Raw genomic sequence first — 22,208 nt, 5'->3', positions numbered from 1 at the left:
TTTTCCTCCCCGAGAGGGGCAGGTGTGTGCCATGCACTCGGAACTCAGGTCTGAGTGATGGTCAGGACTCTCATTCTTGTGCTGGACAAGAACTGTTATTTAGGCCTCGCCGTTCTTTAATATATAATTTGGGGGGGAAAGTGATGTGATGGTCATCTGAACGGCTGTCCCATGGAAGATGGAGTAAGCTTGTTTTCTGCTGCTCCAGAGTGTAGGATCCAGACCAAAGGGTTCAAATGACAAAAAAGGAGATTCCAACTAAACATTGGAGGGGGGAAAATTCTGATGGGAAGGGCCATTTGACAGTAGAACGGACTCCCTTGGAAGGTGGCCGACTCTCCTTCATTGGAGGTTTTTAACCAGAAGTTAGATGGCTGGCCACTTGCTTGGAATTCTTTAGCTTCGATTCCTGCACTGCAGGGGGTTGGACTAGATGACCCATGGGGTCCCTTCCATCTATGTATTCTAACCAAGCCTTATATTGATATACGAGTTTTGGGAGGGAGTTATTGTATGGAAGAGCAATCAGTCATGGGGTCTACCACCACCAATGGTGCAGCCCAGACGCAAACCAGAATGTTGTAATCCAAAATATCTGAAACACACCAAGTTGGCAAAGGCTGCCTTGCCTTCAGCCTTTGGTTCACTTTTTCCGTTCCAAAACACCAGCCACATTGTTAGCCTGGCATTCCTACCCTCAAGCCTGTTGGTCCTTCTGCGCCTGGCATGCCTTGTTCACCCTAAGGAGAGAAAAATGAAGGTATTATCTCCAGCAAGTCATTTCTCATTGCAGAGGACTGAAGTAAATAGGTTAATATGAGGTGGATTCACACACACCCCTAGTTATTTGGAATAATAATAATAATAATAATAATAATAAATTAAAATTATTTCTTAAAGCATTCAGCCCCACCAGAGAAAGAAAGAGAGCGGATCAGAATTAACTGGGAATGTACATAGTGTGGAGAAAGTTAATAGACTTTAAGTTAAATCAGATCAAGTGGCAATTCGCAGAAAACCTGATTGCTGTTTGTTCCAATTCAGCACTAGAGATGGGGAAGGGGAAAGTTGGGGGAGGGGGAATGGAGCTGTGGATTAACCTTTAAATTGACTCACATAGTGTCCATACAACACAGTTCAAGAAAACAAAATATTACAATCAACAACTGCAGACTAAAAGCTCTCTAGTCAGATAGAAAAATACCCTCTCCCCACCCCCCTGCCCAAACACACGACTCCTGCCTGGAACCCTGGAAAGTTGCTGCCAGCCAGTGTAGTGCAATATTGAGCCGGGTGGACCAGTGATCTGACTCATTCTAAAGCAGCATCCTACGTTCAGGGCAAATCCAGCATCTTGAATTGAGCCCAGAAATGAATCGGTGCCCAGGGCATAAATTTGACCACCTGGCTCCCGTTAGCAATCTGGCCACTGAATTCTACCCCAGCTACAGTTTCTGAACTATCTTCAAGGGCAGCACAATGTATAGGACATTGCAGCCATCTAGAGATCAGATTATAAAAGCAATTAACCAGGAGGCTCCCTTACAAAAAATGAAGTTGCTACTGCTTCCTGATCTCAGCCACATTCAGACAGATTTGACAAAGCATCATTCAAAACCCACCTTCTGCCCTTGGGATCCGGGAAGGCCTGTCGCCCCCTGAAAAAGAAACAGAGATGGGAGTGTGGGAGATTTGGCAGCCAAATCCAACAATGAATATTCTTGCTACTTACCGTCTTTCCCCTTTTTTAAGACACCGTCTTATAACTTTTTTTCCTCAAAAAAACACAGGGTGGCTTACTTTCGGTGGGATGTCTTATTTTTTTTATTACCGGTACAGTTTTTACAGCTCAGGGCGCTGGCTCAGGACGCTGCTCGGTTCTCTTGAGTGCTCGGCGCTGCAGCAGCCACTGGTTCCGGGTGGCGGGGCAGCAGGCATCCTAGGCCGGGCCAGGCAGAGGCCGCTGGCTCAGGCGCTCAGCCTGCTGCTGCAGGGCGCTCCAAGCTCCTTGGCCAGGCCAGGCAAGGAAGAAGCAATGAGCCCAGCGGTGGCGACAAGCACAGAAGCGGCAGGGCGGCGATGGACGAGAAGGCGGAGCGCGGGGATGCAGCCAGCAAGGCGGGAGCGTGATCAGCTGTTAAGCGGAGCTCTTGGAGCGCCACTTCAGAGCTGAACGCGCTCTTGCAGTGCCAGCTGCATGGAGTGACTCTGTGAGTGGAGGTGCCTGTGGGGGTTGGTTTCCGCGGAGTGGAAGTATGGCTTATTTTGGGGGTATGTCTTATATTTCTCAAATGCTTAAAAACCCTGCCATGGCTTACTTTCTGACTACGTATTAAAAAAGGGGAAACAGGGTAGTAATTTTAGGGGTGTACAACCATAGAACTATATTGCTGATAGGCAGAGACTCAGACCATAGAAATGTGATTGGTAGAGGGGGCTCTGTGTGATGTCGTTTCCCCTCCTCTTTTGATCAGGGAGAATCAATAAGTATTTCCTGTTCCCTCTCCCTCTCTCTTCCATTGACCAGCCATGGGGAAAGACATGCCCTTTACTTGCTCCAGCTCAGACAAATGCCTGAGACTGTTTCTACTGTAAATATAAGCATTTTGCCTGCATAGTTTTTACTGCTACTGTAGCTGAGAACCAATGCAAGACTATGAGTAAGTAAATCATATTTTAAACTTACTTTACAGTCTGTTGTCTGATTCTTTGTTAAGTGGGGTAAGAAAAGTGGGAGCCAGATTCCTTTGTAGTGGGACTTGTTCAAAAGAAGGCTTTGCAGCCTAATTTGATGCTTAAATTTGCTGCTAAGGAGGGGAATTTAAACTCTGTTCGACTCACCAACGTGGGTGTCTGGGAGGGGTAATTTTCAATTCATATATCCTCTCCTACCTATTAAAACCCATCACACAAAGAGTTCAGCCTAGGTGTTGCAAAACAGACACCTTTCAGCATTCCATGAGTTGCCTTGGACCTCTTTGTTTTGCAGCCCTGAGCGAGAAATTTGTTCCAGAGATGAAACCCACCTTGTCTCCTTCTGCTCCCTTTAAACCAGGGGTCCCTGGAAGGCCAAGTCCTACCTCGCCCTGAAAAAGAAGCAGGGAAGCACGTTCAGAGCATTGGAAGTGTGTGGCAGTTTGCATCGAGATCTACCTAATTTGCACTTCCTGAAACAGTATGTGATAGTTCTGCAAAGCTTGGGCTTCCTCAAGCCTGCTGATCCATCCTTCTTAGGCTTGGGTGCTACAGTTTTGGCTGCATAAGCAAGAGCACTCACTGCATGAGCTGTTAAGTATAATTGTTTAATTGACATTGAAATGGAGAATGCTTGCACGTGTATTGCTAATATTAGGGATTTTCCCTGGAAGCATACTAAGAGCTTCCTGAGGTCTGAGTTAATGATTAACTGGGAATATTCTCTGCTCTAACATGCGAGTGTTTAACCTTAGACCACATGATTAAGGTAAAGGTAAAGGTAAAGGGACCCCTGACCATTAGGTCCAGTCGTGACCAACTCTGGGGTTGCGCGCTCATCTCGCATTATTGGCCGAGGGAGCCATTATTGGCCGAGGGAGGTCATGTGGCCAGCATGACAAAGCCGCTTCTGGCAGCACATGGAAACGCCGTTTACCTTCCCGCTGTAGCGGTTCCTATTTATCTACTTGCATTTTGACGTGCTTTCGAACTGCTAGGTTGGCAGGAGCTGGGACCAAGCAACGGGAGCTCACCCTGTCACAGGGATTCGAACCGCCAACCTTCTGATCAGCAAGCCCTAGGCTCAGTGGTTTAACCACAGCGCCACCTGGGTCCCTGTTTAACCTTAGACCACATGATTAAGGTATTCAATTACAAATCACCACCTTGAAAGGGAGTTTTGTCCTGTTTTGAAGAAAGTTCCGCAAGCAAGGTTTTTAACAACACTTATGGGTCTGGACAGTGTTTTGTTCCAAAAGGAGTCCATTTTTATGCATCCAGTTGCTTCAAGCTATGTAATATTAACATCTGCAATAAGAACACCAGAAACAGAGGAGGAATAGAACAGGAGACATCCTTCAGAAAGCAGTAAATCTTTGGGGAAGGATCGTAACTCAGTTGCAGAGCATTTGCTCTGCTTGCAGAAGGCCCAAGCTTCAATCCTCAGCATTGCCAGGCAGGGCTGGGAGAGAGACCCCAGTCTAAAACCCTCGACAGCTGCTGCCAGTCAGTGTAGGCAGTATTGAGCTAGATGGACCAATGGCCTGGCTCAGTATAAGGCAACTTGCTATGCTCATAAGAACACAGGAATAGCCTGTTGGATCAGTCTGACGGCCTGTCTAGTCCAGCATCCTGTTCTCGCAGTAGCCAACCAGACGCCTGTGCAAAACCAGCAAGCAGGATTCGAATACAAGAGCCCTCTCCCCTCCTGTGGTATTAGGAAGCAGAGCAGAGCCATCATGGCTCGTAGCCATCAACAGGCCTCTCCATGAATTTGTCACATCCTCTTCTGAAACCATCCTTGCTGTCAGAGGTTGTTGCGACTACTCTAGAGTAACGACTCTCCACATGCTTGTCTTTTAACAGTCTTTATTGGTGCACTCTATTTACAGTGTAACGGGTGTTGGAAACATGTCTTCCGATGCAGAATCCGGCACTGGCCCCCTGCGCGACTTCTCCCAACATAAGAGTCGCGGGACAGTGAATCTCCTCCCCTTTCTTCTCCTCCGTAATTCCGGAACCAGGGGAAAAGGTCTACGCTCCGTGCTTTCCCTTTTCCCCCTTTCCCCTCCTCTCTCTCTTCCCGCCCGTGGAGCAGGGGCTCTCCCATGCTGCTAGAGACCTGGCACTCTCTCTCCGTTTCCTGACTAGCCTCTTCAGAGCCCGCGCTTCCCTCGCTGCTTGGGGAGGAGCTACTTCTGATGAGAGGGGGAGGTTCTCTGTACTCTCTTCCCCTTACACTTGCCAATTGAGGGACTCTTTAATCTGTTCTAAATCTCCCAACACCCAGCTCCATTGGATGTTCTGCAAATTCTAGCGTTACGACAGAGGGAGAAAAAGTGTTCCTATCAGTTTACGCCTGTGTCCAACATGGGTAGGCGGATCCCAGCAGATCTTCCCAGGAAGGTCGTTCCACAGCTTTTCACGCTAATGAAAGCAGTACCTTTTCACCTTTTGGTCCAGAAGCTCCAGGAGTACCATCGAGTCCAATCGGGCCAGGTAAGCCAGCCTTCCCCTGTAAATTAAAAACGAAAAACAAAACAAAATAGATTAGGAAAGACGGAAAGGTTTCCACACCTGTTGTACCTGCGCACCAGGCCAAACTCAGAAGCAAACGATTGTCTCTTCCCACCTTGCCAGTATTGGTGGGAGTTGCAGTCCAAGAATCTCAGGAAGGCACAGGCTCCCCACCTGTGGCTCGGACCAGGTGAGCAAGAAAAAGGTGCCAGGTGGTTTGCTGTAGATTGGTAAGGCGTTCTCACCGCTCCAACAGCAGCAGAAACAACAAATCCTGCCCTCAGGTTAAGTTGCTAGAATGCCAGATCTAGTTCAGTCTTGTCAGGGGACCTCCGTCCAGGGAGCCTCCCCACATCCTGATGACCAGCACTTCGCCCAGTGAGAGCAGCAGCAGCGGGTCAGATGGGGGGGAATGAGGAAGTGAGTCAGGGCTCGGCGATCTGGGAGAGCCTTTGCAACGACCTGACCAACAGGCGAAGGGGAACATGCAGCCCCTTCCGGCGCCCGAATTAAGGCGTGCCACCAAACGTAAGGTCAGGAGGGGGCGTTTTGGGGTGCCCAAACTCTTATGCTGGTCACGCAACAGGAAACGTCCACTCCCGGATTCTGCCAGTGACTGAGAGCTCATGTTTTTGCTATCTCTGCACTGTAAATATTATGCATGATAAAACTGCTAAAGACAGAGTGGACTTGGGCGTCTTTACTCAAGAGTAGCCACAACAGCACCGTTACAAGTATCATATTTGGAACCACAGAATTGGAGAGCTGGAAGGGAGACTAGGGGTCTTAACATAACATACTTTTATTACGGTCAAAGACAAGCTCAAAAAGCACAACTGGGATAGCTTTCACAAGAATAAAAAATACATTTAAAAGGTTGTACAACAACGGCTTAAAGATTAAAATCTGAGATAAATGCATATACAAATTTTAGTCCTAAAATTTGGGCTACCATACAAATTGGCCCTGCCACCATGGAGGCCTACTTCGACTGTTTTCCTAGTGAACTCATTTGTTTCAGGGGGTGGTCTGCGCCTGCAAATGTGCATGCAGAATCTGGCAACCATCCAGAGAGAATTGAGTTTAGACTTATCCGAAAGGTTAGCAAGCCTCTCCAGCTGAGGGTCAATAGTATCTCTGCGTATCTCATCATAAAAGGGACATCTGAAAAATAAATGCTCAATGCTTCCTATTTCCCCTAATGGGCAGGCGCAAAGTCTCTGAGCATACGGGACTTTTCCAAATGATCCTTCCAAATCTGGCGAGGGCAAGGCGCAGCTTCTGGCTAGAGTAAATGCCCTTCTTGGGTCAAGTCCCTGCAAAGCAGGAATCAGGACCAAAGCTTTCACACAACACAAAAACCTCATCTGGGAAGCTAACCATGTTTAATGCTCGTTTTCATGTTGTTAGAATCTGGGGGGAGGGTGTTGCAGCCCCCTCAACCTGGAAAATTGCAGGTGACGAAATTTGGGGCATTCGGTTCTTTCTTGCTGTTTTCGGGGGGCGAGGCAAAAGCAAACATGATCTCACCTAAGAGATCTACAGCAAACCTTTTTAGAACTAAAATATCCACCTGATGAAGTTAAACAACAGATCAACAGAGCCAGACTGATACCTAGAGAGAACCTGCTGCAAGACAGACCCCAAAAAGAAAATAACAGAACAACACTAGTTATCACATACAGCTCCCAAGTTAAAACAGTACAACGCATCAGAGATCTACAACCTCTCCTGGACAATGACAGCTCTCTTTCTCAAGCTCTGGGAGGAAGACCTTTCATTGCCTACAGACAGCCACCCAATCTTAAACAACTCCTCACCCACAATAATACAACCACCAGACTTAACATGGACACTGGTACCAGAGCCTGCAATAAACCCAGATGCCAACTTTGCTGCCACATACACCCGGACAACATCATTACTGGCCCAAACAACATCCAACATACCATCTCAGGACTATTTAATTGCTCATCTTCTAACATTGTGTATGCCATCAAATGCCAACAGTGCCCTTCAGCTCTCTATATTGGACAAACAGGCCAAACCCTACGCCAAAGGATAAATGGACATAAATCTGACATCAGGAACCACAAGACAGAGAAACCAGTAGGAGAACACTTCAATCTCCCAGGACATTCTATACAAGATCTCAAAGCAGCTGTTTTATTACAGAAAAAATTCAAAAACAGACTGGAAAGAGAAGTTGCTGAATTGCAACTCATTAGCAAGCTTAAAACCATGGAGCCACCTGGAATGAACAAAGACATGGGATTCTTATCTCATTATACATGATCAAGCTTTCCTTAGCACCTCAGCCCTTGCTCCCCCGCAAGACCAATTGCAGTCATTAACAGTCGTTAACAGTCATCAACAGGTTTACCACTCCTATCAGCCCATCACCCATTCCCATCACCCCCACCCTCTGAATATACACAAGGGTCTAGTTGCTTCTATTTCAGTGTATCTGACGAAGTGTGCATGCACACGAAAGCTCATACCAAAATAAAAACTTAGTTGGTCTTTAAGGTGCTACTGAAGGAATTTTTTTATTATGTACCGAAAGAGTGAGGAAAGAGCAGCCTTGTTGTTTGTGCCACACCAGGCCCGCTGGCACAAATGAAATTTAGCACAACTTGCCTGTATAGCGGTAAAAAACAAACAAACCTGTGGTTCCAACACACGACAGGTACTGCAATGTGAAAGGAACATTTGAAAACAGGGCAGAAGCGCTGGCACTACCACCCAGAAAACTATCGCAAAATTCCTATCGTCTGGATGCACTCACCGTTTCTCCAGCTTCTCCTTTCTCTCCCTTGACGCCGCTCTTCCCTCGAGGTCCCTGTGGGGGACAAAGAACCATTTTGTTGCCTCCGTTGCATGGCGGGTCTCTCTGAGCTGAGGATTGCTCGAGGGTACCATAGCGCTGATTTATAGAATCATGGCTTAAGAAGGAAAGAAGAGCCTGGGTGCCAGGTCGGACCAAGGGAGGCCCATCTGGTCCAGCACCCTGTTCTCAAAGGGCGTCAAGCAAATGCCCCAGTGCGGAGTGTGCTTTTGCGCTCATTTCCTGCTTGTGGGATTCCCGTTTGGTTGGCCACGGTGGGTAAAACAACCCGGGACTTACCCTGACCCCAGGGTCTCCTGGCTCACCCTGGAACAGAGAGAAAGGAGGTGGTTATATTATATTATTATTATTATCATTTTATTTTATATATATACCGCCCTATACCCGGGGGTCTCAGGGCGGTTCACAAAATAAATTCAAGCTATAAAACCTCAAAATACCTAATAAAATAAAAAGCAACCACCCAATAGCTGCCCACCACCACCACCAACACACACACAAAAAAACAACACATTTTAAAAGGGCATAGGATGTAAACCAGATCAGCCAAAGGCCTGGTTAAAAAGGAACATTTTTGCCTGCCCCCAAAGGTGTATAATGAAGGCACCAGGTGAACTTCCTTGGGGAGAGCATTCCACAGATGGGGAGCCACTGCAGAGAAGGCCCCGTTCTCGTGTTGCCACCCTCCTGGCCTCTCGAGGAGGAGGCCCACGAAGGAGGGCCTCCGATGATGATATCAGGGTCCGGGTAGGTTCATATGGAAAGAGGCGGTCCTTGAGGTATTGCGGTCCTGAGCCATTTATGGGGTGCTAAAGGCGTTCTTTAAATCATTCTGGCCCCTTAACGCTTCTTCCACCCTCATAAGACTTTCAAGTTTTCTGCTCTTCAAAGCTTCCAGGAACATACTTGTGCCCTCCTCAAAGGAGGAGGAGGACCCCGTTCCTGCCTCCATTTCTACTGCACATAGAAGAGCCCTCCTTGTACCTTATCTGGAATTGTTGTTTTTTTAATTACTGTAACCACCAGCCCTAAGATTCCTCCTTAACCAGTTCTTTACCAGTGTTGTGGTCAGGTCACACTCCTGAGTACATAACTCAGGCCTCACCGATAATCAGTTTAACAAAAAATCAGTGACAATTGCCACCAAGCTATGGTTTTTCCCCAACCCACTGAATCCTACTGTTCACAAATTTAGACAGCATCCGAGACCAGCATTCCCCTTGCCTGCTTGCAAGCCCATACACACCTTGACTGACAATCCAGGTGGTCCCTGCGGTCCGGGGAGTCCGGGCAAACCTGGTGGTCCTGCCACTCCGGGAACTCCTGGCTGCCCCTTGTAACCCTGAAATGGTTTAACCCAAACATTTGAACAACTGTCATGGATGCAGAGAAGTGGGGGTGGGGGTAACAGCTGGGGAACCCCCAAGCGAAGAAGGCTCAGAACCTGGGAATTGTTGGGACAGCAATGGGTGGTCAGAAGGAGAAGGGGGAGCAGACTGGGAGGAGGTGGTGTTGGAAACTGAAGAGGCAACAGGGTTTAGGGAGTGGGCAGAGTCTGTGCCAGAGAGCAGTTCAGACTCCAAGGCAGAAGTGGAGGCTGGAGGGAAGGGGGGGGCAAGAGGCACAGTGGAGGCAGGCTGCTGAAAAAGCCAGGGGGTTTCCCCCTCCTGCTGTGACCAGTTCCCTTCCTCCCTGGTCTCCCAGGATCAGAGGAGGTATGAAGAGGGCAAGGCAGAGACAGTGAAGTGTCAGATTGCTTGGGAAGGACCCAGGAGAGGATGAGGATGAGGATGAGGAAGAGGAAGAGGAGGAAGAGGAAGAGGAGGAGGAGGATGAGTTTGGATTTGATATCCCGCTTTATCACTACCCGAAGGGATCTCAAAACGGCTAACAATCTCCTTTCCCCTCCTCCCCCACAACAGACACTCTGCGAGGTGAGTGAGGCTGAGAGACTTCAGAGAAGTGTGACTAGCCCAAGGTCACCCAGCAGCTGCATGTGGAGGAGCAGAGACGCGAACCCGGTTCCCCAGATTACGAGTCTACCGCTCTTAACCACTACACCACACTGGCTCTCTTAGGCGACTGCGGGAAGGCCTCGCTGGGGCAAGATCTATTGGGAAGAGTTGCTGTGCTCACTGGGCACCTGGCCTCCTGAGCAGTTTGTTCAGCAACAGCTGACAGCAACACAGCCTTTGCTGCACTGTGAGGCTCCCCATCACCACCCATGCTCCTCGCTGCTGCCTCTCCTTATCCCATGCCCGAGGCATCCGACCCACCAGCAAGAGAAGGAAGCAATAAACTCCCCTGGGGCTCAGAGTCAGAGGGAGGAGAGAGATGAGTTCAGTAAACTGTGTTGAATTCAAGAGTATGTCCAACCTCTAGAGGAAACAGGATGTATTGGGGAAGAAGGGTCAAGTGACAGAAATATTAAGGAGGACAAAATATTTTGCTCCTACTTACAGGCGGTCCGGGTAATCCGTTTTGCCCTGGAATGACCTCCATGCCTCCTAGCACATATCCTGGTTCCCCCTGCAGAAGAGGAGATGCTGTATTTACATGCTGCTAATCAGGCAGGAACCGCTATAGTGGGAAGGTAAATGGCGTTTCCGTGTGCTGCTCTGGTTTGCCAGAAGTGGCTTTGTCATGCTGGCCACATGACCTGGAAGCTATACGCCGGCTCCCTCCGCCAATAATGCGAGATGAGCACCGCAACCCCAGAGTCGGTCACGACTGGACCTAATGGTCAGGGGTCCCTTTACTCAGGGGTCAGGGGTCCCTTTAATCAGGCAGATCGCGGGTCTATTTCCATGGGGAAACACCAACGAAACCCAAGATGTCGGGGGGGGGGCGACAAATTTGAACTTTTCAAATTTTAAGGTGAACCTACCTATGACTCAGTTATACAGCTGAAAATACAGTGGTACCTTGGTTCTCAAACTCAATGTGTTCTGAAAGTCCGTTCGACTTCCAAAACATTCAATTGGCTGATTGGCCCCGGAAACAATGCCAACAGCCAAAATGGACGTTCGGCTTCCCAAAAAATATTTGCAAACCAGAACACTTACTTCTGGGTTTGCGGTGCTCAGGAACTGATTTGTTCGTCGACTAAGTCGGTCGGGAACCAAGTTACCACTGTATAACGTTTTAAGTGAATTATACAAATGTGACACTAGAGGGTGATGGTGAGCTTACGGGAAATTCAATATATATTTTAAAACGTTGTTGGGTTTTTTAAAAAATAAAAAAATCTTTTTCACAGTGTTTTGTATATATGCCTAGATTCAGCCCTGATCTCCAGTTTCTGAAATGATACAAGAACTTGCGCCTTAGGGGAGTCACCTCGGTGCTGCTAATACAGCGGTTTGGCTTCACCCCTGGAGGCACGCCCCATTGTCTCTCAAGACAGTTGAAGGCCTGTTCCCCACCCTTTGGTCCCACGCTTGGAGATGGCACGCGGAGAAAGGACTGAGATGATGATCTTAGGGTCCAGGAGAAAGATGGTTCGCACAGTCACACGCACATCAATGGTCTCATCAGGACTTAAAAGCCATACAGGAAACTTACTCTATCTCCTTTTGGCCCTGGAGGTCCTGGGTATCCCGGAGGCCCCTAGAACGCCAAGCAAAGGATGGAGGTTTAGGCTCCTGCAAAAACAGAGAACCTGGAGGCACCAAGAGATCTCATGCACTGCCCGAGGCAAGGGACAAGATGGGGCCTTTTTAACTCCATTCCATGCATAGAAGCTGACTGGATGGCATATGAATCTTACTTCAAGATGGCTTCTCCAACATCTGAAAGACCACCATCTGCCTCAGGCGGTCACCTCACTCTGCTTAACAATAAGGCCAACCCTAATTTCTTTCCCCATAACTTCCCTACTTCCTGGGACCTCTACTCAGTCTTCAGCCTGTCTTCCACATATAGTGGTACCTCGGTTTACAAACCAAATCCGTTCCGGAAGTCCATTCTTAAACCAAAACCGTTCTTAAACCGAGGTGCGCTCTCCCTAATGAGGCCTCCAGCCGCCAGTGCCTTTCCACCCTTTGGCTTCCGTTCTTAGACCGAGGTAAAATTCGGAAACCAGGAAACTACTTCCAGTTTTACCGAGTTCGTAAACCGAATCGTTCGTAAACAGGACTGTTCTTAAACCGAGGTACCAATGTACCTCCTTTTGTTTTCAACAGCAAGCCAAACCAGACGACGTTTCCTTCCCTCATAGAAACCAGACTGCGAGCATCCTGTATCGATGTTCCCCAAGCATTCCAGTCTAGCCAAGCATTGCCAGTGGCTCCACCATAATAAGCAAGCATAAAACGACACAGCTTAACTGAGTTTAACTCAGTCAACTGTCACATGCAAAAAGGCCATGCAAATTTGCAGGAAACCTGTAAATGCCCACCCAAAGGACTAGTACAGGCTTGTTTGTTTGTTTAAAAAATTGGGAAAGCAGGACACTGGTTGGGGAAAGGAGTCATACGACCAACTTACATGATCACCTTGAATGCCAGGGAGACCCTGCCAATCAACACAGAGAAAGAAAAGTGGACATTACAAAGACTGGACACAATAAGGCAAACCTTTCGAAGGTGCTTTCAATTCAGACCCAAATAGCTACCATGAGTCCAGGGGATCCAGGGGGACCAGTTCGTCCAGGCCTGCCAGGCAATCCGGGAACCCCATCTTTCCCAGGAAGTCCCTAAATATCAGGGGGAAACAGCAGAGTTGAGATGGAAGGGAGTCTCCTGGGGAAGAGTTACATTTACAGTTCAATGGCAAAACATCTCAGGGCGGTTCGCAGAATAAAATGCAAGATAAAACACAGTGAATCATTAAATCAAAACAACAAGACAACAACACCCCCTTCCCACAGATCTATTTAAAAGGCTGTAGGACAGGTACGTCCAACAGGTAGATCCTGATCTACCAGTAGATCACTGGACGTCTGTGGTAGATCACTGGCTCCCCTTAAAAAAAGCTCATTTTTTTGCCCTGCACCCCCCCCAAAAACAGGGCTTTCCCCCCTCCCTAAAAAAGCTCAACAACTTTGACCTGAACCCCCCAAAAGGGGGTAGATCACTGCCAGTTTTAAACTCTGTAAGTAGATCGCAGTCTCTTGGGAGTTGCCCCCCCCCCCCGCTGTAGGATATTAATCAGCCCCAAGCGCGGGTTGGAGAGGAATGTTTTAAAAATATATAATGAAGGCGCCGGGTGAATCTCCCCGGGGAGAGGGGAGCGTTCCACAAACGGGGAGCCACTACAGAAAAGGCCCGACACTCGTTCCCTCACTTACCCGCTCTCCTTTTTCCCCCTTGGTGGTGAAACTAAACGGGTCGTAGCCCCCTCCTGTGTGAAGACCCGTGAAGCTCTGGAAAGGAAAGTCAGAAAAGGAGTGTCATTCATTCAAGATGCTGCCTTCCCTCTCCTCTTCCTCCTCTTCCTCCTCCTCCCCACTCCCCAAAGTCAAGCCATCTGCTTTTTAGAAGTCGATTGCATTTCCAACACAGACTGTATACAGCCAGGTGGGGACCCTGGCAGACACCCCCCCCCCAGGTGTTGTTCAAGCTTATTAATAAGGCAACCAAATCCAGGCTGCGCCCAAAGAATAATCTATGAACATAAAATATGCACAGAAATTATACATACAAGTAAAAGCTTGACCTGCACAGTAAGTAAAAAAAACAGAATCTCGAATCTTGATGGAGGCCATGCGCCTAAGCTGAGCTGCCTTCACTGCAAATTTAGCTGTTTTAAACACTGCAGACCTGTCCGAACAGGCAAAGGGCATTTACCCCTATCACTGAAGGCAACAGCCACAGCTAAAGATCCCTCTAAATCAGTGTTTCCCAAACTTGGGTCTCCAACTGTGGTTTTTAGTTTTTTTGGACTACAACTCCCATCATCCCTAGTTAGCAGGACCAGTGGTCAGAGTGATGGGGACTGTAGTCCAAAAACAGCTGGAGACGCAAGTTTGGGAAACACTGCTCTAAATAGTTTTGCCTAGGTGTTTCATAAAGCTTACAGTAGAGCTAGGGTTTACCATATGTCTGGAATTTCCCTGAATACGGCAGTCCAGGTGGGAATTGCTTAAATGTCCGGGAAAATCTGGATGTTGGCAGTGTCGTTTTTGCCAATTTCCCTTAAAAACAGCGATTTTGCCTAAAAAGCTCAACAACGTTGGCGAAAAGAAAAGAAGAGTCTGGACTTTCACATTTTTAAACATGGCAACCCTAGTATTTGGTGTAAGAGGTAAAGGTAAAAGACCCCTGGATGGTTAAGTCCAGTCAAAGGCGACTATGGGGTTGTGGTGCTCATCTCGCTTTCAGGCCGAGGGAGCCGGCGTTTGTCCGCAGACAGCTTTCTGAGTCATGTGGCCAGCAGGACTAAACCGCTTCTGGCGCAACGCAACACTGTGACGGAAACCAGAGCACACAGAAATGCCGTTTACCTTCCCGCTACGGTGGTACCTATTTATCTACTCGCACTGGTGTGTTTTCGAACTGCTAGTCAGGCAGGAGCTGGGACCGAGCAACGGGAGCTCACCCCGTTGCGGGGATTTGAACCGCTGACCTTCTGATCAGCGAGCCCAAGAGACTCAGTGGTTTAGACCACAGCGCCACCAGCGTCCAATATTTAGCGTATGGTGTCCTCTCCTGCATATTTAACAGCATTGATATGCCTTCCAGATAATTTGAAAATGCAGGGCTATAAGTGCTTTGTGAAGATGTCATTGGGCTACACTTCCCATCTTTCCTAACTATTGGCCAAGCTGCTCAAGGCTGATGAGAACTGGAGTTCAGCAACATCTTGAGATCCTCAGCTTCTCCATCCCTGTGGCAGAAGCCCTAGGTTCTTCTGGAGCTCTGTTCTAGAGAGGAATCTCAACCCAACCTCAGCAGACCCAAGCATGGTGCTAGCAGAAAGCGCGTTGTGCCTGTGAGGTCTCTTTCGTGGGCCTTTAAAAGACAAAACTCCTTCCCCACCCTACTGGATCATCACTTACCACATCTCCAGGTGGGCCTTGGTCTCCCTGTTCAAGGGGGGGGGTGGAAATGAGAAAAGACATAGATTCATAGAAATGTAGGTATTATAAGCGTAGATATACCGAAGGAATTGAGAATCATAGAATCAGAGTTGGAAGAGACCACAAGGGCCATCCAGTCCAACCCCCTGCCAAGCAGGAAACACCATCAAAGCACACCACACTCCTTGGCAGCAAATTCCACTGTTGAACAGTTCTTACTGTCAGGAAGTTCTTCCTAATGTTTAGGTGGAATCTTCTTTCTTGTAGTTTGAATCCATTGCTCCGTGTCCGCTTCTCTGGAGCAGCAGAAAACAACCTTTCTCCCTCCTCTATATGACATCCTTTTATATATTTGAACATGGCTATCATATCTGATCGCCGAAGAATTGATGCTTTTGAATTATGGTGCTGGAGGCAGTGCAAGACAGGAGTGCCTGGCGTGCTCTGGTCCATGGGGTCACAAAGAATCGGACTAGGTCTAGCCACACTATCGGGAACATGACGGTGCCTCTTGGTAGCTTCCCCTCTGTACCCTCAACCCAAAAAGGAGCTGCCCCTCCCTGGGCAACAACAACAACAGTTCTGCGGCATCAGCCTTTCAGAGCAGGTGGCCTGGGGGCAATTCAGTTGGAAACACGGGCTGCCAGACCAGGAACAGCTCAATCTAAGTAAGAAGTTGCTCAGAAGGAGGCGTGATATCTGTCTCATCAACTTTAAAGGAGCCCATGGGATCCTGTCCCCTGAGAACAGCAATACCACCCTTTGCCTAAATGCTTCTCACAATGGAACCTGATTCTTCCCTTCAGCTGGTTCCAGTCACCATCCTTTGAACTGTCTGGGATTTCCATTGCAGCCTCTTGCATCGCTGAAGAGGCAAGCCACATTTCCGTTTGAGCAGTACATAATTTATTGTGCGGAAAAGCTGCTTGCCTCTTTGGCGCACGGTGCAGGCTCTGGCTCATTTGAAGTTGTTGTTGTTGTTGTTGCTGTTGCTGTTGCTGTTGCTGTTGTTATGGCTTCAGCGAGCCCCTGGAAAGGTATTTAGGAGCACTCGTTTCCCCAGATCATTTTAGGAACTAGATGATCTCATAACTAATGCTAGTTATCCTAAATGTTTCTAGTCCAGACTCTTAATTCATAATCTGCATTCTGTAAGCAGGTTATCTGTTTAGCCTCTGGTGCTTCCAAAGCTTGTGAACCCAGAACAAAAAAACAACAACCCAAAAAACCCTGATCAGGTTAGAATACTTGCCTTCTCCCCTTTCTGTGCCTGCAAACAGAGAACAGCAATTATTATTCTTGTTATTATTAGGCATTTATTTTATTTTTATTTTTTCCAAATAAATTGTTATTCATTTCTCAGATTTCTTTGCATCCAACAATACAATGTACATTTATACAGCAAATAGCCTTTGTCAGGCTTTGACTCCCCCCTCCCTTAAGCAGGTAATTTATTTCACTTTAAAGGTAAAGGTAAAGGGTAAAGAGGCCCCTGACCATCAGGTCCAGTCGTGTCCGACTCTGGGGTTGCAGCGCTCATCTCGCTCTATAGGCCGAGGGAGCCGGCGTTTGTCCGCAGACAGCTTCCAGGTCATGTGGCCAGCATGACAAAGCTGCTTCTGGCAAACCAGAGCAGCGCACGGAAACGCCGTTTACCTTCCCGCCGGAGCTGTACCTATTTATCTACTTGCACTTTCGTGCTTTCGAACTGCTAGGTGGGCAGGAGCTGGGACCGAGCAACGGGAGCTCACCCCGTTGCAGGGATTCGAACCACCGACCTTCTGATCAGCAAGCCCTAGACTCCGTGGTTTAACTCACAGCGCCACCTGGGTCCCTTACTCGCGTATTATTGGGCATTTATTTTATTCCAAAAAAGGCTCCCAGAGTGGCTTTCAAGTATTAATGAGAGGACTGACCCTGACTTCAGGCTTGCAGTATAAGAGATGCAACACAAAAGGAAAGGGAACTAGGACAGAAGAGGAGGAAATCGACCTCAGGAACTAATTCATAGTTACAGACATCTGAAATGGAAATATTTGAAGAGAAGCATTAGACCCCAGGCTCAAGTTTCTCCATCACCTACATTTATGTTACAGCGATTATTCCACTGGCATAGCAATGGTGTATATTTTCCCCTCCGTATAATTAGGATTGCTCTGCCCATCTCTCTCTCTCGGTCTTGTGCATTTTAATCCATAGACAGCTGCCTATATCTCCACTTTATCTCCATTTCCTAACTTGCTTCAGGCAACTGCATTTTCTTCTTTCCAATTTCCCTGCAATTACATCTCAGACCAGCCTCCCTCTCTCCATCCCATTTCTTAGAATATGCCCTATCATCTCCCAAGACAGACGGGCGCCAGCAACTGAATTGCCTCTTCATCGTAATTGGTATCAGTCTTTGTCCATCTCCCAGCCCGTCCAATTTCCCTATCTATTCAACTCCTTTCACCTATTCTTTTTTTTTTTTGCCACCAGTTTTGCAAGTGCCTCTGTGCCTCTTAATAAGTGTGTCTTCCTCGTTGCCTTTTTTTCAGGGGTCATCTTGTTCCCATCAGGGGGAAACAGCAAGTAGAAATACACACACACACACACACACACACACACACACACACACACACAGAGTGGTACCTCGACTTACGAAGACGATCCGTTCCGCGGCGCTCTTTGTAAGTCGAAGTCTTCGGTTGTCAAAGCACCCGGTTTTGCACTTCTGCGCATGCGCGGACTGCACGCGCCGCTTCTGCGCATGCGCATGCGCAGAACGCAACGCAGCGACAAGACTTCCGGGTTTGCCGACTTTGGAAGTTGAAACCTTCGGAAGTCGAGTCATTCGGATGTCGAGGTACCACTGTATATATAATGATGATTTTTCTTCCCTTCCCATTTCTCATCTCATAAAAACGTCACTTTCCCTGTATACAACCTGCTTTTAATTTCTGCTCTGGGTGGGTTGATGCCACTTTCTGGGTATTTCAATCCTGGCACATGCAAACCATGCGTGTGTGAGTGCACTTTAGGGAAAAGGATATTTTTGGGGCACGTTTGACACAAAGGGCGACCTCTCCCCACCCCACCATCCCACTGTGGTCCAGAGCATCACTCAGGTGGCCAGAAGCCAGGGCTGTCTTAAGCATATGCGGCACCAGGGTGCAAAGATCTGCCCGGCGCCGCCCTCCCCCGGTTGCCCAGTCCCAGGCGCACAGGAGGGCAGAGCCAGCGAAGCCGCCTCAGCGTCTCGCTGGCTCAGTCGCCCCCAAACACGTGGCACAGAGCCACCTGCAGCAGAAGAGCCCAATGTGGCACTCTGGCCGACAGGCGGGCTCTTCCCCGGACTCAACTCTTGGGCCCCAGACTCTTGGCCTGGCGCCCCTGAGAGCCCAGCGCCCGGGTGCCCCTCACCCCTAGCGCCTATGGGTAAGACGGCCCTGCCCGCGGCATAAGTGCCTTTTCTCAGCTCCAGCTCAGTTCACCAGCTACAACCCCTTTTGCTTAGAGATGACTTGGCTGCTATGCTCCATGCTCTGGCCATGTCCTGTTTGGATCACTGCAATGTGCTCTATGCAGGACTGCCCTTGGAAGACTCAGAAACTTTGGCTGTTCCAAAATGCAGCAGTCCGATGACTGTCTGGGGTACCATTTAGGTCTCATATACTGTATTGGCCTGAATATAAACCGCACCTGAATATAAGCTGTACCTTTAAAATTGGAGGGGCGGAGTCTTGGGGGAGAGGACTACGCATGGGGCGGGCACCACTTTGCCATGCTCCAGGCACTGTTTGCCCTGCACTCCTGGCTGCATACCCTAAGGTCGCGAATATAAGCCACACTTTTAACTTTTCATGGTCGGAATTTGGGGGGGGGGGAGGGAAGCAAGGCTTATATTCAGGCCAATACGGTAACCCCTGTTTTAAAACAGCTGCAGAGGTTGCCATTTCACTTCCAGACCCAAATCATGGCAATCCCATTGGTGCTTAAAGCTTTAAATGACTCAGGCCCCCAATGCCTGAAAGACCGCCTCCTTCCCTGCAGACCCTCTCAGAGGGCGGTTCCTCTTGGTGGTTCCTCCACCCTCAGGGGTTGGCAGCCCCAGAGAGGGGCTTCTCTCTGGTGGCCCTTAAACCACCCACAAAGAGCTGTGCCGGGCACCTTCACCGTACGGCTTCTGGAGCAGGGCCGTCTTTATCCTGGGGTGCAAGGGGTGCAAGGCACCCAGGTGCCAAGTTCTGCCTGCCGCTGAAGCCGCCTAAGCTCTTAACTATCTACCTGTTATGAAATAATAAATAATTTTGATCAAGCTAGAAAAACAAAATGCATATATACCCTAGGTATTACTGAAATGTATACCTACTGTTTCACTAAAGGACTTTTGACTTTGTGCGCTCATTTACCAAAGACGTGCTGCGCCAGCGGCAGCGCATGGCAGCATGCGCGTGAAATTAACTCTTACATCAAAATATTATGTTACGTATTGTTGTATTGAGCTGCTATGAGGCAGCAGCGTCAGCGGCACCTTTAACACGACTGATGTTTCTCCTAAGTAGGTGCCTAAACAATACTTATAAGTTTAAGTGTGGTGGTATTGTATAAGTGTGTTGTAAATAAATGAGCAAATAAAAAAGTTTGTTTCTTTTTCCTCACTTCTTTCGTAAAGAAGAGATAAGGCGTAAGCGTGGTGTCTGACATAAGCCTAATGAAAGTTAATTTGGGGGCTAAACTAAATTTGGGGGTGCTGGGCGGATCTTTTCCCCAGCGGTGCATATGCTAAAGACAGTGCTGTTTTGGAGAATGCTGAAGATTCACCTCTTTACTCTGGCTGTTGACCCTTGAGGTATATTCTTAAGGACCCACCTTATTTTTTATGACTGTAAGTTGTTTTGAACTTCTCTTAATGTTGTGTGTCGTGCGAGGAAGGACCAAAAGTAACAAGAAGGTGGGCAGGGAAGACAGGAAGGGACTTAAAAGGACTGGATTAGCAGCATGAAAAACAGAGCGAGAGGAAGTATCAGAGAAGACTAACATTCATATTGATTTTCAGTATATAGATATTGCATTATCATTGCTTCTTTTAATATTTTATATATTAGAATTCGAGACTCTTGAGAGTCCCATGGACTGCAAGAAGATCAAACCTATCCATTCTTAAGGAAATCAGCCCTGAGTGCTCACTGGAAGGACAGATCCTGAAGCTGAGGCTCCAATACTTTGGCCACCTCATGAGAAGAGAAGAATCCTTGGGAAAGACCCTGATGTTGGGAAAGATTGAGGGCACTAGGAGAAGGGGACGACAGAGGACGAGATGGTTGGACAGTGTTCTCGAAGCTACGAACATGAGTTTGACCAAACTGCGGGAGGCAGTGCAAGACAGGAGTGCCTGGCGTGCTATGGTCCATGAGGTCGCGAAGAGTCGGACACGACTAAACGACTAAACAACAACATATTAGAATTCAACGGAATGCAACAAAATGCATGCAATACAGAATGAAGGAAGCCATAAAATTCAAATTCAAAACCATGCAGCGTCGAGCACAGGGCATCGCAATTGCTACAACAGGCCGCCAAGCTCCCTGTCAACTCCCCTCAGCAATTTTCACGTGGTCCTTAGGTTGGGGGGGTAGGTGGGGTGGAGTTAGGGGTACCCTGCTGCATTGAATCACTGGCTGGCTTACTTTGGAGCACCTTGGGTCACAGGGTCCTTGCGGGGTCTGAACCATCAGGGGAACGGAAGGGGAACCGGAGACAGGTGCCGCCCTCTTTGCATCATCCAGCAGCCCTTCCACCTTGTTCATCTCCTTGCTGGCAATCTGAGCACAAAGGACATTGGGTTAGGCTGACCAAAGGCAGCTGAGGTATAACCTCTTCCATTGGCTACAAGGAAATGCTTATGACTAATTCCAGAGGGAGGAGAGGACCCTGTTGGTGCCAATGAAGGCCTCTGTGGACACCTGCTGTGACGAATTTGAAACTGTTCTGTTATACAGTGGTACCTCTACTTACGAATAACTCTACTTACAAATGTTTCTACTTACGAATGGAGCTCCGCCCGCCATCTTGGATGCGGTTTAGATAGGATTTTTTCTACTTACGAATTTTTAGATAGGGTTGCTTCTACTTACGAATTTTTTCTCCCAATGCATTCCTATGGGATTCGACTTACAATTTTTTTCGACTTACAAATGTGTGTTCAGAACACATTAAATTCGTAAGTAGAGGTACCACTGTATTTTTCTTTTGCAATCGACCTATCGAAGGGTTAACCCAGACTCCTGGTTAACTGACAGAAACATTCCATGGGAGGTGTGACCTGTCAGTTGAAAGGGATTTGGTGTGGGAGTTGGGAGGTTGTGAGGAGGGTGGATTAGAGTAGATGTGGTATTTGTTAGGTTATCTGATATTTGCTTATTAGGAACAACACCAATGAAACTAAGTTTGTACTAATAAAACCCGAAAGCAACCATCAAGAAATAATACAATAAATGTGCATAGTTGAAGTGTTATACAAACCATCGTCTGTGATATTTTTTCTAGCAAAGGTATCCTGAAACTTTTGGTGTTGAATAATCTTTTTTAAAAGACAAAACAGCCTTCAGGACTAGAAGGGTTAGTTTTGTGTCTGAGAGTGCACCAGGAGGAGGGAAGGAGACAGGTTCTGGGTGGTGATAAAGTTACCTCAGGAAGGAGGCTAGCTTGACAGTAAGGGGGTTTCTAGTGAAGTGAAACCCTTATCTGAGTACACATAGGAACTGTCTCACTTATAGCCCTGGTTTCATTAAGGTAGGAAGAACTTCCTGACAGTAAGAGCTGTTTGGCAGTGGAATTTGCTACCAAGGAGTGTGGTGGTGGAGTCTCCTTCTTTGGATGTCTTTAAGCAGAGGCTTGACAGCCATATGTCAAGAATGCTTTGATGGTGTTTCCTGCTTGGCAGGGGGTTGGACTGGATGGCCCCTGTGGTCTCTTCCAACTCTACGATTCTATGATTCTATGTACGTGCTGGAAATACTACTCTCAAATTATTCTAAAACCCCAAGTGGAAAAGGGGGTTTACAGGGAGACTAAAGGGGATAGTGGGAGGTGTACTTTACCTCAGGATATCCCCGTTGGTTCTTTTATAATTTGAGAAGTTGGTTG

The 22,208-nt window shown here is 47.9% G+C and overlaps 1 protein-coding gene across 1 annotated transcript in view; it reads right to left on the bottom strand.

The window, feature by feature from the left end:
- LOC118091532 (uncharacterized) overlaps positions 1–22,208 on the bottom strand; it is a 183,929-nt gene that overhangs the window by 97,855 nt on the left and 63,866 nt on the right. Inside the window, exons 22-35 of the mRNA XM_088651913.1 lie at positions 20,720–20,884; positions 15,060–15,086; positions 13,350–13,424; positions 12,675–12,755; positions 12,548–12,574; positions 11,624–11,668; positions 10,520–10,588; positions 9,306–9,401; positions 8,339–8,365; positions 8,000–8,053; positions 5,138–5,209; positions 3,027–3,086; positions 1,623–1,658; positions 696–740 (exon numbers count right to left, since the gene is read on the bottom strand). Of these exons, the coding sequence (XP_088508039.1) occupies positions 696–740; positions 1,623–1,658; positions 3,027–3,086; positions 5,138–5,209; positions 8,000–8,053; positions 8,339–8,365; positions 9,306–9,401; positions 10,520–10,588; positions 11,624–11,668; positions 12,548–12,574; positions 12,675–12,755; positions 13,350–13,424; positions 15,060–15,086; positions 20,720–20,884 (879 nt within the window). The remainder of the gene's footprint in view (positions 1–695; positions 741–1,622; positions 1,659–3,026; positions 3,087–5,137; positions 5,210–7,999; positions 8,054–8,338; positions 8,366–9,305; positions 9,402–10,519; positions 10,589–11,623; positions 11,669–12,547; positions 12,575–12,674; positions 12,756–13,349; positions 13,425–15,059; positions 15,087–20,719; positions 20,885–22,208) is intronic.

Source organism: Zootoca vivipara, chromosome 9 (genome assembly GCF_965207765.1).
Source record: "Zootoca vivipara chromosome 9, rZooViv2.hap1.1, whole genome shotgun sequence".
NCBI classification, from domain to species: domain Eukaryota; kingdom Metazoa; phylum Chordata; class Lepidosauria; order Squamata; family Lacertidae; genus Zootoca; species Zootoca vivipara.
The sequence above is the reverse complement of the archived record's forward strand: the minus strand, read 5'-3'. Positions and strand labels throughout refer to the sequence as shown.